At 44.9% G+C, this 18,192-nt stretch overlaps 1 protein-coding gene across 8 annotated transcripts in view; it reads left to right on the top strand.

Annotated features, from left to right (window-relative positions):
* The window catches only part of elf2a (E74-like factor 2a (ets domain transcription factor)), a 67,723-nt gene that overhangs the window by 9,590 nt on the left and 39,941 nt on the right, over positions 1-18,192 (top strand). For 5 of the 8 annotated variants that reach the window (XM_042339069.1, XM_042339067.1, XM_042339020.1 and 2 more), the window contains 2 exons: positions 9,003-9,090; positions 13,980-14,336. In XM_042339069.1, the coding sequence (XP_042195003.1) occupies positions 14,259-14,336 (78 nt within the window). In that variant the 5' untranslated portion in view covers positions 9,003-9,090; positions 13,980-14,258. Of the gene's footprint in view, positions 1-9,002; positions 9,091-11,686; positions 12,054-13,979; positions 14,337-18,192 lie in introns of those variants that run through there. The other 3 variants (XM_042339045.1, XM_042339053.1, XM_007897691.2) reach the window with 2 other exon arrangements.

Genomic DNA, 18,192 nt, shown 5'->3' with positions numbered 1-18,192 from the left:
CCGGGTTCCTACTTACTGCTAGGTAAACAGAGGCTTATGGAGTAAGGATACTTGTCTAAGGTTTTGCACCGCCAGAGAATTGAACTCGGGTCCTCTCACTTGCAAGGCGAGTGCTCTAACCACTAAGCTACAGGATTCCAATGTTGATGATCACTGATGATGTGCATGAAAACTTCACTGATGTGACATCAGTGTGTAGTTCATTTGTGTGTGACTGTGGCTTAGTTGGTAGCACTCTGGTCTCTGGGTCAGAAGGTTGTCAATTCAAGCCCAAATCGGGATTTGAGATCACAGTTTTGGGTCAGTGTAGTCGTGGGTGAGGGCTGTATTATAATAATAATAATAATCTTGCATTTGATATAGCGCTTTTCACGTCAGGAGGACGTCCCAAAGCGCTTCACAGAACACACTGTAAAGTGAATTGACTGTATATTTGTGGGCGAACGCGGCAGCCAATTGCGCACAGCAATGTCCCACAAACAGTCGTAGATTGAAAATGACCAATTTATTATTGTTTTGGGTTTTGGAGGGATTATTATTAGGCGTGTGGAGTAAGGAAACTTGCCCAAGGTTTCGCCCTCTGTCTGGAATTGAACTCAGGTCTCTCGCTTGCAAAGCGAGTGCTCTAACCACTGAGCTACAGGACTCCACATTGTCGGAAGTGCCATTCTTCAGTTGAGCCTAAGATCTCATCTGCCTGCTCCTCAGATGGATGTTGAAGATCCCATGAGACTATTGAAAACAGAATGGAGTTTCTCCTGGTGAGCAACCCCCTTCCAGATTAATTGGTCATTCACCTCATGTCAACAGGATGTGACTGGTGTAAATGGCTGTTGTGTTTGTATACAACATCTATTGTTGCTATCTTTTGAGATGCTAGATGTTATCCTATCCTGTAAAGCGCTATATAAATGCAAATGGCTTGTGTTATTTTTGACGTGAGCACGTCATAAAAAGCGCCATAAAAAGTGAGTTCCTTTTACGTTTCACATCAGTGTGATATCTTTCTCTCATTGTACATTTATGCCATCTTTTGCTGCTTGTTTGGCATGGCTCAAGCAATGAAACCACCGTTTTGATTTACTTCAGATTCTCTGCAGTAGATGACTGGCTGAAAGTACAAAGATAATACAGAGAGGGCCTGGTTGGGAGGGAGATGGATGACTCTTGAATTGTGAAACAAATCTCTATTAAAATGACTTGTTTCCCATCCACATACTAGTATGTGATTAATGTACAACATATTCCAAAAGAGCGGTGCTGTTCCAAAGCTTTTTTTCGTCTGAAATAGTTCGGAACAGTGTTGGCTGCTGCCTTTTTTGGCAGGTGAGGCAATCTATGAGTTTGCCTTATCAAGTACATTGTTCCCATAGCACCGGGCGCTTCAGGAATGCACAAGGTCTTCAGTCGATGCTGGCCGGTCACACTTTCTCAATTTCACCCAGCCTCACTAGCTCACTAGTTCCTCCACATCGGACCTCATTCCACCCCTACCTCTGTGACCTGTTGACCCCATAACAACCCGTCCGCTCCCTCCACTCAGCAGGCTCTGGCCTGCTCCAGGTCCCTCGCTCGGCCCACTCCACCATTGGAGGCTACGCCTTCAGCCTTTCTGCCCCCATCCTAAGGAACTCCATCCCACAATTCCTTTGCTCCTTCCCTTGCCTCCTTCAAGGCGCGTCTCAAAACCCTCCTCTTCAACTGAGTCTTCGGCCACCCTCCGACCCTCCCTGCCCTTCACCCTCCCCAATCCCGACCCCCAGCTCGGGTCCAAATTCCTGACTGTCCAGTGCCTTTGTATTGTATATATACATGCCGGGCCCGCTTTCCCGCACGCTAGGCAGACCCACTATTCTCAATCTGTTAAGATCCCCTGCTGGTCTCGCAGGTTTTGCTGTGAGATATAGGTGAGGCAGTGCCTCAGTTGCCTCGCTGATGAGCCATCTCTAGTTCAGAAGCTCCATGTGTTGGCTTTTGAAACTTTGCAATAACAGCTGAACCTATTGTTCCCTTTTGGCCCTTATTTTGCTTCCCCAATACAGGTGCTGGTGGGCAGCTATCCAGATATCTTTGATGTAGATCTGGGAACAGGAATGAAGCACAGGAATACACATTGTCTGGTTTCAGGTGTAGAGTAGGGTTGATAAATAACTCAGACCACTCCCCACTATGTGCTGTTCAGTCGCCATTGTCATTCTATCCTTACAGTTCCGTGTTAGGATTTGCATCATCTCTACTAGAAACCTACAGTCTTACACAAAGAGGACATTCAACCCATTGTACCAGCTCTCTGAGAGCACGCGTTCAGTCAGTTTCACTTCCGTGCCATTTTCCTTTCTATATTTTTCTTTTGTAAATATTTGTCCAGTCCTTTTTAAAGCTATTTTGCAACTGCTTCAATCATTCTTTTTATATACAGTATTTGACATTCAATATCCTGATATATCCTGTGTCAGAAAGCATTCTCTTATGTCCTTATTTTTATATTGGTGTTGATCTTAATATAATAATAATAATAATAATTCTGGCATTTGATATAGCGATTTATCATGTTGTCTTGACATTTCAAAGTGCTTCACAGGATGTACTGTAAAGTGGTGTGCCTGTGTGTATTTTATGGGCAAAATACACTTACCTTTATGCCATCTAGTTACCAACTCATTGACCAGTGGAAATGCAGTAGAACTCTGTTAATATCCTTCATTATAACTCTGGTTCGCTTACGAGTGTGACTGCCCCCCCCCCTGTTGTGAACCCCAGCGTTTTCTTGCCAACAAATCCAAAGTCCTGACTCTAAATCTGTCGTTGAGCTTCAAAACCTGTCATTGACAACAACGGGATTCAAAGTGCATCACAGCCAGTTGAAGCGTGATGGGTGCTGACTGAGCCAGATGGCTCTTTGTGTACATGCTTCGTGATTTGGTCATATAATTGGTGATGTCACGATGCAGAAGTGCTGTCTGGCAGCCACTCTTGATCGGGTCCCGATAAGGTGGGTTGGAATGCTATGGACCCCAACTGCTGCCTTATAATGGTGTTGTCCTGTAGTTTCTGATCATTACAATACGTCCTACCCGAGCAGTGACTTGGGACCTGTTTGGCTCAGGAACTGGACTGCCAAGACCACCATAGAGGGTTGACTTGATTCCGACATTTCATAGCCAAGCTCAGTTCCAAAGAGATGTTGCTCATCAACCCACCTCTCATGAAGCAGCTCTTGAAATAACAAAGATCAGTAATTCAGTAATTCACTGCTGATGACAGAGCAGCCTTCCTGGCTCATTGGTCGGACTTGGAGGGGCTCACCAGACACTGGAGGCAGAGAATCTTACCACTCATCTCCCGTTAACCCTGCAAGTCAGGTAGGGGTTGTCCTAACTGGACGAGCAGCAGGAAGCTTACAAGCGCAATGCTCGTAATGTCAAGTGTTGTGTTTTTAATTGATTGAACTCCAGCAATACCCCAACATACGATCTGGGGCCCCCAAGCCTTGGCTGTTGCCAACCTGCACCTAAAACTCTCTTGAATTAGGTAAGCAGAGTGAGTCCCTCCAGAGGGAGAGTGTGCATTCCATTCCAGACAGGGAAGTTTCTGTATGTAGATGGAATACATATGCGGAACTCTCTGTCAGTTTGGATAGTCTTAAGCATGGTGATGGGTTTCCACATTGTGTCGGACCCCCCGGCTAAATAAAAAGAAAGGGCTCCTACTTTGTGATTTGATAATGGTACAGATTTCTTTATATAATTAACAGGGCTTCAGCTGTTCATCTTTGTGAAGGTTGATTAAATTGGAGAGAGACAAATGAGGCAAGTGGGCCTAAAGGCACTGCACTAAACTTCATAGCATTAAACTGCTGCGTCCTACTTTGAAGCGGGCTTAATTAACTCTCCGTCACATTTGCTAAATACTGTAGCTTACAAGGCACATGATACAGACAATGTAAATCAGAAATTAATTTATTAAATTTTTTTTTCTCCATTTTAACTCTTCTCAAGTTGAACAGGTTCGGGAGTTTAAATGATTCGTTGCTCTGAAAGCGTTCACTTGCTGCAGGGCAGGCATTTTCCAAGTAGTCTGTTTTCACGATATATGGAGGGAGGGGAGTGGTTGTTCTTTCCTGTACACTTCTCTTATCTTGCGGCCCAGTGGTTTGGCACAAGTACAATGGAATACATTTCAGTTCTAAAATAATAGGTGCTGATGCGCCTTTTTATTGATAAGATTAGGAGTGCAATGTCTCCAAAATCTCCCAGCGCTTATCAGCACTGTCTCACATTTACAGTATCCCACTTATTGGTTGCCAGATCTCATTCATTTGTTCTGGTCAAATTTTGTGCTGTACATTTTGTGCAATCCCAACCACATTTGTCTGTTTTAATGTTTCTTGGGCTGTTTTTACATGAAACAACAACAACTTGCATTCATGCAGCACCCTTCATGCAGAATACAATTTCGGAGCACTGTACAATGACTAGGGTGGGCCCTGAGGAGGGAGATGGTGACCATAGGCACTGCCACAGAGGCAAGTTTTAAAGACTAATAGAGAAGGGGCAAGACTGAGGGGGAAGGGAGTTCAGAGGTTGTAGAATTACAAAAGTGGAGAGGGTGGGGGAGAAGCGCAGCAAGCTCGAGCAAGCCAATTGGAGGGGGTGAGCAGAGAACTGAGGTAGGAGGAGATCAGAGAGATCAGTCCACTCCATCCGCTCAGCAGGCTCTGGCCTGCCCCACCCTGGGGATCAGACCTTCAGCCTCACTCCGCCACCCTTTGGAACTCCATCCCACAGTCCCTTCGCCTCCCCCCCTCCGTTGCCTTCTTCAAGGCGCGTCTCAAGACCTCCTCTTCGACCTGCCTTCGGTCACCCTCCTACCCTCCTGCCCTCCACCATTCCTGATCCCAACCCCACTGCCAGCTCCAAATCCCTGACGGTCCAGTGCCTTGGGATGTCCTCCTGACGTGAAAGGCGCTATACAAATGTAATTTTTTGTTGTTATGGTAGGGAGCTGCTAGGATTTGAATGGATTTGTAGGTAAGGGTGAGGATCTTGATATGGATACACTTAGAGACAGGGAGCCAGTGGAGCTTGGCGAGAACTGGGGTGATGGGCATACGGAATTTGTGGGTGATGCAGAGGTGGAGTTTTGCATGAGTTGGTTTATGGAGTTTGCAAGGAGAACGTTAGAAAAAGTGTGCATTAGTATCACTTGTTTTTATTTTATTTTAAGCTGCTCTGTAGAAGTAAACAGTTGGAATCCTAATAACGTAATAGTGTCTCTTTGCTGATGCTCTGCTATTCTCCCTTATGTACAAATACACAATACAATGTGCACTGTTTCATGATAATTCAGACTCGACTGATTTTGTTTCCTTGGATCTGTATTGAGAATGACTTGCAACTGAGGCTGTTATTTGGCTTTATTGCGTTTTGTTAAACACCTTTTTAAAAAGTTAAAACACAGTCACTACTGTATGTTCTGTGAAGCACTTTGGGACGACCTCCTGACATGAAAGGCACGAGATCCAAACATGAGGATTATTAATAATAAACCATCGCGCTCCATTGCACATGATTGTAGACACTTGCATTTAAGCTGTATTTAGCTTACTAACTACAGTACTTCAGTACTTGAGTATTGATTTAAATAGAAGCGATTCTCAAGTAGCCTGAGAATTACTGGTGCCTGGAATTTGCCTAATTTACTTTTCGCCATTGGCAGAGATTTGGAAGCGCACTTCTTAGCCTGGGAGCTGCGAAAATAACCTTTGTTTTTTAAAAAAAAACAAATTGACCTGCATGATGCTAATAATAATAACCCTTGCATTTATATAGTGACTTATGTCATTGAGATGTTTCAAAGCCTTTCACTGGATTTGCTGTAAAGTGTATTTTTTGTAGGCGAACGTGACAGCCAACGTGTGCACAGCAATGTCCCACAAATAGCTGTGAAGTGAATGACCAGTTTTATCTAGGGGATTGTTGGCCAAGATACCAAGAAAAACTCCCTTCCCTTTTCAAATAGTGCTGTGAGGTTTTTAACGTCCGCCTGTACAGACAGACGGGTCCTCAGTTTAATGTCTCTTCCAAAGAATGGCACCTCAAACAATGCAGCGCACCCGAGTACTGCACTGGAGTGTCAGCCCAAGATTGTGAGGTCAAAGTCCTAACATGAGACATGTGTTTATAAGTTCTGACTTGGGGGCGAAAGTGCTACCAATGAGCCAGACTACCATATAAATACATTTTTAAATGTACAAATGGCAAACAAGCATGGCACAAAAGTCAGAAACGAAACTGCTTTCGCAACAGGGCTTCTGTTGATGAAACCATTTCTTCTCTTCTCCCCCCTCATAATAATAATAATCCTTCCATTTGATATAGTGCCTTATCACGTCTTCGAGATGTGTCAAAGTGCTTCATAGAATATACTGTAAAGTGACTTTATTTTGTAGGCGAAACGTGGCAGCCAATTCGCGCAGCGGTGTCCCTCAAACAGTCGTGCATTAAGTGACCAATTTATTACTAAGAATTACTAACCCTGGGAAAGCGATCCGCCAACAGTCGTGGATTGAGTACCCAAATTATTATTATTTTATTTATTTTATGGAAGGGATTATTTATTACCTAGAGCAGTGAGGCAGAGCAAGCAAAGCCATAATCCACTTTAAAGAGGGCTGGGGCTTCGGGCACGTCTTCAGAAAACGAACCCGTTCCCACACGCTGAGGATATCAACAGCCATACATCACCAACAAAAGGAATGCAACAAAGAATTTCACTGGCACGCCAGCTTTGCAAAACCAAGTTGAAACAGAAAGTCTCTTGGATTATTTTTCTTTCTTTCTTTTAGTTATTTCTTTTGTTGGTGAATTTTCTTTTCAATAAAGTGAATTCAATAAATGTTGGTGGAATAGAACACCTTTTCCATTTTGGGCATCCAGTGTCAGCAATGCAAGCAGGTTGTGGTATCAACTATTGGATGGTTAGGTGCAGAGAAAAGCTCCCCTCTGCTCAACAAAGTGCCTTATCCAAGGCTCAGAAGAGGAATCCCTTTCCTTTCTCCCCCATTCTTGCTCCTTATATTCTGGCATTTTCCATTCCCTCCACCAGCCTACCTGTGGTCACTTGGAGTGAGATTGCTGTGAGATGCTGAACTGGGGGTAGTTTCATGCTTTGCTCTTTAGAGACTCACCTTGTCTAACTATGTGGTCTAGCTGGTTAGACACCAACAGTACCCCAAAGCACAGTTCTGGGGTCCCCAAGCCTTGGCTCTTGCTAACCTGCGCTTAATGCTTTCCGAAATTATTTAAGCAAGGATGCATTCCTCCAGGGAGTGAGTGCTTGCATTGCTGTCACTCAGAGATGGGAACTGCGGGTAGTTTCATCCTTTGCTCTTTAGAAACTCACCTTGCCTAACTATGTGGCTTAGCTGGTTAGACTCAGTTAAAGATCCCAGTCCTCACCTTCAAAGCCCTGCATGGCATTGTTCCCCCCTACCTCTGCGACCTATTAACAATCTACCATCCTGCCCGCTCCCTCCGCTCAGCGGGTTCTGGCCTGCTTCACGTCCTCCGCCCCACCATTGGCGGGCGGGTCTTCTGCCACTCTGCCCCTACCCTCTGGAACTCCATCCCGCAGTCCCTCTGCCTCGTCCCCTCCCTTGCCTCCTTCAAGATCCATCTCAAAACCCTCCTCTTCAACTGTTCTTTCGATCACCCTGCTTCCCTGCCCTCCCCCCGCCCTCCCCCCTGCCCAATCCCAACCCCCAGCTTGGGTCTGAAACACTGCCTTGGGATGTCCTCCTGATGTGAAAGGCTCTATACAGATGTAATTTTGTTGTTGCTGTTCTGTTCCATGTGTAGGTGGGATGCATGGAATTCTCAACTTGGTTTGGATACTCTTAAGCGTGATGAAGGGTTTCCACGTGTATCAGAAACCTGGCCGACCCCCAAAAAATGCTGAAATGGGGACAGGTTTCTCCTTTCCACTTTAGGAACTCACTGTCTGCATACAGACACTCTTAATTTCATCTGTCTGAGCTGGATTTGAACTCAGGCCCTAGAGCTGAAAGACCAGTGTGCTAACTCACTGCTTCATCCAGTCTGCTGTAAATACTGATAAGATATTGAACTAAAGTTTGTTTTAACTTTTGTTCCACAGTTAACTGTCAGCACTGTGTTTGTGGCAGTTCATTTCAGCCTTTGGATTGGGGAGGAAATTAGCTTTTTAATGCTTCCTGTGCCCAGGCAGGCCACCGCTCAGTACTCTGCTGTAAATCTAGCACTAGAGTGTTTCATAAATGTATTAAGATTGGGTTGGCAGTGCCAACATCAGCTTCATGCTGCCCCTCTCTGTCTCTTCAATCTCCTCCACTCCCAACAACAGCAACAACAACTTGCTCTTGCGTCTCAGAGCTCCCAGTCTCCTGCCTGTACTTTGTGCTTTTCCTACTCTGGTTCATTCCTTCCATAGTATTATCATCAGCATGACAGAGCCTTCAGACACTGTGTGGACTCCATCCCACACCCCCCCCCCCCACCCCCCCACCAATGCCCCCTGCCTCTGGAATTCTCTCCTAAATTCGCTTCGCTTTGTGGCTTCTCGTCGTGCTTTAACTCCCTTGAACTCCCCCACAAGACTTCTTGCTTGGTGGTTTCCCCATCATCGCCGTGAAGAGATTCGAGTCCCTTGTCCAGAAATCAGAAGCTGAATGTTTGTTGAAGTAAACCCCAATCTGCAAGTTGATTACTTTTTTTTAAAAAAAAGCTTCTTTGCAAAATATTAAGGTTGATGATGATAATAGCAGGGGATGAATTTCTGCTTTTAAGCAGCCTCCCATCACAGGGAGGTGATGGAGCTCGTGACTCCCTTCCTGGGGATTGCTCTGTTATTGTCTCGGCCTGTGGTTTGAGGGTCAGACTAGGTTGCTTCAAGTGCAATCATTTTATTTAAATGATTTTCTCTGAATGAACATTTCTGACCCAGTTTAATTATCGTTCCCGCAGCTGGGTCCCCACATGCCCGAGAAGACGGACAATCTGTTCCCAGGCTTCCTTCCCCACATGATGCTTTGAAACCACCTGTCGGGAAATGGTGAGTGTCTTCCTAACCAACTGCCTCTCTCTCCCTTTCTCACTTCCTTTTCCATTGGCAAACTCCCAGCCTTGCCACATTCATTGCATGTCCCTGGTGCCGCAGCTAATGTGCATCAAGAATAAGAACTTAATTTCAAATTGTCATCTGTTAAGAAAGACAATGGATTTTTATAGTGCTCTATCACTTAAAAACATCTCAAAGTGCGCAATTGGCTGCCGGGTTTCGCTCACAAAATTTACAGTCCATTCAGTTTGCAGTATATTCTGTGAAGCTCTTTGAAACCTTGAAGACATGATCAGGCACTATATCAATTGCAAGGATTATTATAATTCTTATAATAAAGTGCTTCACAGCTACTTATCAAGTGTAGTGACTGTTTTCAATAATAATCCTTTCACCTGAGCACCTATAATGTTGTGTCTCAAAGCACCTCATGGACAATTAACTTCAATGCAGAAGTTATGCATTTGTAGACAAAAACATAGCAACCAATTGTTGGAGGATTGTTGGTGAGGGACACATGGGGGAAATTCTTCTTTTGAACAGTGTTGTGGGATCTTTAACATCTACTTGAACAGGCTAGTTTTAACATCCCATCTGAAAGCTGCTGCAGAACCGAGCTCTGCTCTGGAGTGTCAGCTTGGACTGTGAGCTCAAATCCCACCTTCAAAGCCCTCCTTTGACTTCAGACTCAGAGATGAGAGTGTCACCAGCTGACATCTTTTAAACAGTAATAACCTGTAAAGTTCTTTGTGACAATTTGACATTATAGGTGCTGAATCAAATTCAAGGGTGGTGTTTATTATTATTATTTATTATTATTGATCTGGGTGAACAACTACAACAAAACCTTTGAATAGTGCCTTTCACGTCGGGAGGACGTCTCAAGATGCTGGACAGTCAGTGTTTCAGACCCGAGCTGGGGGTTGGGATTGGAGAGGGTGGAGTACAGGCGAGGAAGAAGGGTGACCAAGGCACGGTTGAAGAGGAGGGTCTTGAGATGGGTCTTGAAGGAGGCAAGGGAGGGGGTGAGACGGAATAACTGCGAGATGGAGTTCCAGAGGTTGGGGGCAGAGTGGCTGAAGGCCTACCCACCAATGGTGGGGTGGGCGAGGCTGAGGGCGTGAAGCAGGCCAGAGCCCGCTGAGTGTAGGGAGAGGGCAGGTTGGTATTGGGTTAGGAGGTCGCAGAAGTAGGGGGGAGCAAGACCATGGAGGGAGCTTTGGAGGTGAGTGCCAGAATCTTGAACTGTATCCTCTTGTGCGATGGTAAGCCAGTGGAGTCAGGCGAGGATGGGGGTAATAGGGTCACAGAGCCTGGTGCGGGAGAGGACACGGGTTGCAGAGTCCTGGATGATCTGCAGCCTATGAAGGAAGGAGTTGGAGAGACTGACAAGCAGGGAGTTTGCGTATTCGAGCCTGGATGTTACGAATGTGTGTATGCGGGTGAAATAGTTGCCCTGAAGTTAGAAAGGAGACTGAATTGTAATTGTAAGATATCCTAAGCCTAATGTGGCAGAACCTCAAAAGGAGAAAAAATTTGGAACAGGAGATAGGATTCAAAAAATTTTCTCCAAATTTGATCTCGCTGAAGAAAACCAAGTTATGCAGAATAATGCTTTTTCTTGCACGCGTTAAACCTGGTTTATGCTGTACTTTCAACGCATCAATTGGAAACTGAGTTGATTTGAATTCTAGTTGTGTAGTATAAATAGGGGCAAGATGAACAACAACAGATTACATGTGTATAGTGCCTGTCATGTCGGGAGGACATGCCAAGGCGCTGGATAGTTACGGATTTGGACCTGGGTTGGGTTCAGGAGTGGTGGAGGACATGGAACGTAGGGATAGGAGAGTGATCAAAGGCACGGTCGAAGAGGATGGTCTTGAGACGGGCCTTGAAGGAGGCAAGGGAGGGGGCGAGGCGAAGGGACTGTGGGATGGAGTTTCAAAGCGTGGAGGCAGAAAGACTGAAGACCCGACCTCCGATGGTGGGGCAGGCCGGGAGGGGAATGTGGAGCATGGAGCAGGCCAGAGTCTGCTGAGTGGACAGGTCAGAATGGGGTTAGCAGCTCACAGAGGTAGGGAGGAGCAAGGCCTTTAAGGTCTTTGAAAGTGAGGACAAGGATTTTGAAGCTGTCCTCTGGGGGATGGGGAACCAGTGGTGCCGGGCGAGGCTGGGGATGTTTGGTTCTTGTAGCTTGGTGCGGAAGCAGGAGAACAGCTGAACAGGAATAAGAGCTATGTGATTAAATGTTGTTTGGCGCTGACTGGAATGTTGTTTCTGGAGATTACCTGACGATTGTTTTTTGAGGGCGAGGTTGCCTGTTTTCATTATTTTCACTTCAGAGTTTATATCCCACACTCTGAATCCACAGCAAAAGATCTAAGGGTTTTATCAGTCGTCGTAATATTTTTAATCTTGGTTATTTCTTCATTTCAAAGTACAAGTGAAGCTTTAATTCATATAGGGACAGCCTCCCCCCCCCCCCCCCCACACACACACGCACGCACATGGCCTCTCTTTTGGGCACTTCTCTATACTGTGTGTTCCCGAGGCCAGCTGGGAAAGCTGCTAAAGGAAAGCTTGAGCTTGTCATTTTCCCAGGAGGGAGGGAGGGGGAGTTGGAAAAGAGAACAAATTGGAGGCTGTTATGTTGAGCTGCTCTTGTGCAACTCCTTGCAGCTGTCTTCAGAGAGCCCTGTCGGCGGGGACGTCACTGCTTGCCTGATTACCCGCCCCTCTTGGCCAGGGAATGGCATCTTGTGCAAGCCAGCAGGAGACCCAGAGCAGGGGAGGAAATACGTAAGAACAGATATCTGTGGTTTTTGAAAGGGGAAGTGCAACCCAAAGGGGAAAGATGCAGAGTGAGACAGCAGTGAGCAAAGGCTTTGGGATGTTTCTGCGGCTGCAGAGAGACTGAGATTCGGATTGGGATAAACGGCCTCCCCAACAAAAAGGTTTGGAATGGGAGACCAGTGCCTAAATACGCCTGCATCAGGGTTTAAGATGTGGTGTTTGCTGCCCAAATAAAATTGGTCATTCACTTCATGGCTGTACGCATTGGCTGCTTCGTTCGCCTGCCAGATACACTGTGACTACACTTCACAGTCAGTCCTATGAAGTGTTTTGAGATGTCCTCTTGGCATGAAATATGCTGCATTAAATGCAAGCATTGTTTTTTTTTGAAAGACTGACTGTCCGGAGTGACCAGGTCACAGAGCCATTCTGTCCTTCCTCCCCTCTGAAGATTTGAATATGTTTATTTTGTATGTTTCATTGCTAGAATTGGACATGATTGTTGGAATATTTTATTGGTGAAATTGGGGACCTGGAGTCGCAGCTGGAGGAGGAGAAGTAGATTTGGGTGTTATCTGCATACATGTTGACCCCGTGTCTGTGGCTGACATTACTGAGAGGAAGCATGGAAATGAGGAAGAGAAGGGGGCCAAGAAAGGAGCCTCAGGGTGCAGCGCAGGTGACTGGGCGGGGGCAGGAGGAAAAAACATTTGTGGAGATGAAATGATGGCGGTTGGTTAAGTAGTACTTGAACCAGGAGAATGCAATCCCACTAAGATGAATGAGGGAGGAAAGGTGGTGGAGGAGGATGGGGTGGTCGATTGTGCTGAACCCAGCACAGGTCCAGGAGGACAAGGAGGCAGAGGGAACGCTGGTCACAGAGTGAGAGGAAGTCATTTGTGACTTTGACGAGCACCGTCTTTGTGCCGTGGGCAGGGCAGAAGCTGGAGTGGAAGGACTCGATTAGGGAGCGGGGGAGAGATGTAAGTGAAGTTGATTGGTAACCATGTTTCTTTGTTAAGGGCAGTTATTGCATGTATTTGTAATTGTGTTTAAAAAGAGACTTGGGTTCCTTCCAGGTTCATTTTGAGAGTTACAGATTCACGCATGGAATGGAAGTTGTGTTTCGGCATTACTGAAGGTTAGTTTAAATGGTTGGGCGGAAGCAGAGCAAAGCGTATCAATAAAAACGGTTTGACTAACAATAGAACTGTCAAAATTGGATGGAGATTCTGCTCATTGCTGCCCTCTTGTTGCACTGTTTATAAACTTAATTTGGGGCATGGGAATTCCACCTGGGTTTAGATTTACTCCACTTTTGAGAGTTTTGGAACTTCCAGAATTTAGCAAATGTGTACTTAAAATAAAACTTTAAATTTAAATTGTGTTTTCTTTAAGTTTCTTTTAAGAACTACAGGCAACTTACTTTAGGCTTAGGACTGAATTCAACAATTTGATACCTTCTGGGCGCTCCGAAAAAAGACATAAATAGAGTAAATCTAGACCTGGGTGAAATTTATAGCCACAAGTGCTTAATGTAAGCCACTAATGAAATGTCACCACTGTTACACTGTGCAGATTGTGTGAGGTGAAAATCAATTGAAGGTCAAATTATTGTTGTTGCATTAAGAACTCATGAATTTAGAGATCTGAGCTAGGTGAGATAGTTTCAATATTCCGGATTATTATTGCAGCAACAATTCATCAGTGGGTAAAACTAATCTGTCTTGTAACAGTCCAAACCCAGTTCCCGTTCCCTGTTAGTGAGTGAACAATCCAATATTTGGTGGATGATGGAAACACGTCACAAAGATAGGAAGAGCTGACATTGAAGGATCAAAAAGCCACTTGACTATGAACACCAGGCTGCTAAAATCCAGATATCTCTGTGGTAGCTTTTCGGATATCTCCTGCTTAAAACCCCAAAAGCCAGAAGGATTGTGAGGTCCCGCTTTCAGGGTTTGTATTCATACCGAAACTCAAGATCAAGCCAGCTTTTGCCCTTCTGCGGCTACATCCCTTTATGTGTGGACCTTTTAAAAAAAGTCAATAAGCAGTAGGATGATTTTTTTGTGTGTCTTTTACAGATAACACTAAACTCTGTCTGAAGACTTGATGAAATGTCGTTTTCCTGGTGTTGTGAACTCGGAAGGTGTGAGCTGTAGAGGAAGTGCGTTCCGGAGGGATCGCTCTCTGTGCTGCACCGTTGTCTTTGCTCCTTGAAGAAGCTGTCAAGTGCTGCATGGTTCCCGAGGTGCCTGGAGCAGAAAGGATCTGTTCAGCGCTGGGAGACTGTGGCAGCAACGTACTGCTGTGTGAGGGAGCGGTTTGTTCATAGCACCTTTCGAGGCCCCAGGGAATGTGCTATGACATCAGTGATGGTGGATAGCGGAGGCCTGGTGTTTGACTTTGCAAGTAATGGAATGGAGAATCAACAGCAGCAGGTCAGCCAAGGAGCATCATATTTAATTATTATTTTTTTCTTTTGCAAATCCTACACACTCATTTCTGTTTTAAACTGTTAGAATGTACCATAAACATTTAGAATTACATAGAGCATTACAGCAGGGAAATGAACTGTTCGGCGCAACTAATCGCGACTGTTTATACTCCACGTGAGCCTCCACCCCTCCAACTCCCCTATTTTGTACGTACACAATTGTGATTTTCTCTGTTATGCATGCAATCTTGTTTCGAAAAAGAAATCCAGCAATCCTTGTGCGTAATAGAAAATTATCAACCTGTGGAACATGGGACAGTACATGGGAATTCAAACTTTTCAGGCCTTCTTTCCCCACTCCCTTTCACAACACAGTCTTTATGACTGTTTAAAAATGATCCTTGTATTTTAATATAGCGTCTTAATCAGTTTGTTTTGGCCTTTGTTCTGCTAAATTTACAGCTGCACCGTGACCGGAAATGCGGCTCCCATCTGCATTCATCGTGGTAAGCACTCCTAGACGCTACTCGCGTGAAGGATGCTATATTAATACACGTTGTTTTGTTGTTGGTACATGTATGAGTGATGTGCTTTAAAGCAGTCAGGATGCTGACGTGTCAAAATGAGTATACTGAGCCTCATTCGGTGAATGTCATCTTGCGACATGTTTTGAATCGCTCGGTTGTGTGAAAACAATTATTGTTTCAAATCCTCCATCCTGATTTTTGACCGAAAGCAGGAGATTTGTTTAAAAAAAATTTTTGATAAGAAAGAATGCATTTTACATCAGAGATTTCTGCTCCAAAGGAGCCTTAAGTTTGATGGGCGACCAACTAAATAATTTACCTTACATGAAAATGGTCATTCACTTTGTTGCTATTTTTGAGACATTGCTGTGCACAAATTGGCTGCCACATACGCTCTCAAAACACTACACTTTACAGTAAATCTTGTGAAGGGCTTTGAGGAATCCTCCTGTCATGAAAAGTGGTATATCAAAGATAATGATTATTATTTAATAGGAATATACTGAACCATGGAGCTATGTTTTGCTTTTAACACTGAGTGGCTGGTAGCTGGGGGATATCTCTTTAACATGGGCTGGGTAGTCAGGAACAGGAGAAAGTCATTTGGTTCATTAAGACGGCTCTGCCACAGATCATTGCTTAGCACTAAGTAACAAGACCTGGCCTATTCTCATTTCCCTGTTTTCTCGCTATATCCCTTAATGTTTCTATCTCCCAAGAATGTAGTCCAAGTTATGAAACTGGTGGATGTCCCTTTAACTCTGGGCTGGCTTTGACTCTAGTATGTGTTCCTTTAATCCTTGGGGTATCTTTAGGATGTATCCCTCTTGTGCAGTTGTAAACACATCATTTATCTTGATGCTTTGTTTATGGAAACATGCTTATTTTATGTAATTCATTGTAAGAATGTTATGCTTTAGCTGCTCCTTTTCTGAAGAAATGTTTTTCAAGATTGTGCGGAATTCATTATTGATGTTGACATATGGGAAATATTATTTATATCCTAAGTAACTGAACCAACAAGCCATTTCATACCGTTAGATTTTAGCAGACAGGATTGCATTTTTAAGACCGTTAGTCTAATGGGAACATGCCACTGGAGACTGAACATGTGACAAATCTTAAACAAAAATTGGTCAATCAATCCACGACTGTTTGTGGGACACTGCTGTGTGCAATTGGCTGCCGTGTTACGCCCACAAAATATATTGTCAATTCACTTTACAGTATATTCTGTGATGCGCTTTGATACGTCTCGAAGACGTGATAAGGTGCTTTGTCAAATCCAAGGATTATTATTTATTATTATTATTAAGGTCCATGCTACGAGTTCAGCTGTACAACGTACACTTTTTGACTACTTAGCGGGTCCAGTGTTAGCTTCTGACTGGGTTAAATAATGAGTTATGGTGTGTAGCTGACAGCACTTTTCCTTACCTGTTCATCACCTTGTCCTGGTTTTCTCCTGAGAATGAGTTGTTGGCAGATTGATCTTCATGTATTTTAATTGTTAGCTAACATTAAATGTGGAGGTTGTGTCAAGTTAGTGAGCCAGTTTCCAGTGGCTCTGTGTTTTGCTGGGTTATGGTTCAGCATGTTAGTACACACTATACAATACAAAATTACATTTGTATAGCGCCTTTCACATCGGGGGGGCATCCCAAGGCACTGGACAGTTAGGGATTTGGACCCGGGTGGGGGGGGGGTGCGGTTGGGGTAAGGGAGGGTATGAGGGTGGCCGAAGGCACGGTTGAAGAGGAAAATCTTGAGACGTGCATTGAAGGAGGCAAGGGAGGGAGAGAGGTGAAGGGAATGTGGGATGGAGTTCCAAAGGGTGGGGGCGGAGAGGCTGAAGGCCTGACCGCTGATCGAGGGGTGGTCCGGGTGGGGATGTGTAGCAGGCCGAAGACTGCTGAGTTGAGTGAGCAGACAGGTTGATAAGGGGTTAGTTAGCAGGTCACAGAGATAGGTAGGGGCAAAGCCGTGAAGGATCTTGAAGGCGAGGATGAGGATAATGAACTCTATCCTCTGGAGGATAGGGAGCCAGTGGAGGTGGGCGAGGGTGGGGGTGATGGGGTCACAGAGCCTGGTGCAGGAGAGGACACAAGCTGCCGAGTTCTGATGGTCTGCAGCTTGTGGTGGCACGTTCTCCCGATGTGAAAGAGCTATACAAATGTAATTTTGTTGTTGTGGAGGGATTCGGTAAGGGTTTCGGTGGCCCGAGAAGAGAGGCAATAGCGGAGCCGGGCGATGTTGAGTTGGTGGGGGAAGGCAAGGCTGTGGGGGAGAAAGGACAGTTGAGGGTCAAACAAGACGTCTAGGTTCCTGTCTGGCTCAGTGAGGTGGAGTGTGCATCTGTGGCTGGTGATGCTGCCAGTGCCTGAGGTGTGCAGGCCCTGACGGGAGCAAATCAGGAGGGTCTTGTTAACGTTCAACTATAGAAAGTTAGCTCTCATCCAGGACTTGATGTCTGACAGACATTCTGTCAGGACAGCAGTTGTCCTGGAGTCAAGGGTGGAGGTAGAGAGATAGATTGGGTGTCATCTGCATACATTTGGAAGTTGATCCCATGTCTGAGGATGATGTCACCAAGAGGCAGCATGTACAGGTTGAAGAGGAGAGGACCAAGGACAGAGCCCTGAGGAACGTTGCACAAGATGGTACGGGGGATGGAGGAAAAGCTGTTTGTAGAGACAAAATGGAGACGGTTTGAGAAGTTGGATCTGAACCATTTAAGGTCAGAACTATGAAGAGTGAGAGAAGAGACGGTGGAGGAGGATAGAGTGCAGTGCTGGGGGTTTGTTGCATTGTTGGAGTTGCCGTACTTTGGATGAGCTGTTAAACAGATGTCCCATCTGCGTGTTCAGGTGGAAGTTAAATATCCTATAGTACTATTCTAAAAGAGAAGGGAGTTTCTGTCAGTGTCTTGGCCAACAATCCCCAAGACACAATTGCAAGGATTATTTATTATTTTACAAAAATATAGGAATTATGATAGTGCCTTGAGAAAACATCTCAAAGAGCTTCACAGGATTTACTGTGTAGTGACTGTGTATTTATAGCTAGATCCCAATTTGATTCATAGCCAGAAGAGATTATTATATTGACATAGTAAATTCTCAGCATCTCCACCTCTTTTGTCCAACGCAGGGTTTTCTTTGCTCAATTACTATTTTATATTGAATATTTAAACATTCAATAATCATGCTGAAAAGACTTCAAAATCTGCATGCACTGGTTGGTTACACATACACACACTCTTTTGACGTAGCAAATTCCTCCATGCTACGGGCTCTAGCCTGAAAAATGTTTGGAAATTTACCAAACGTGCAT

The sequence above is a fragment of the Callorhinchus milii genome, unplaced genomic scaffold (assembly GCF_018977255.1).
Source record: "Callorhinchus milii isolate IMCB2004 unplaced genomic scaffold, IMCB_Cmil_1.0 Scaffold1, whole genome shotgun sequence".
NCBI classification, from domain to species: Eukaryota; Metazoa; Chordata; class Chondrichthyes; order Chimaeriformes; family Callorhinchidae; genus Callorhinchus; species Callorhinchus milii.
Note: the sequence above shows the minus strand (reverse complement) of the source record. Positions and strands in the feature narration are given on the sequence as shown.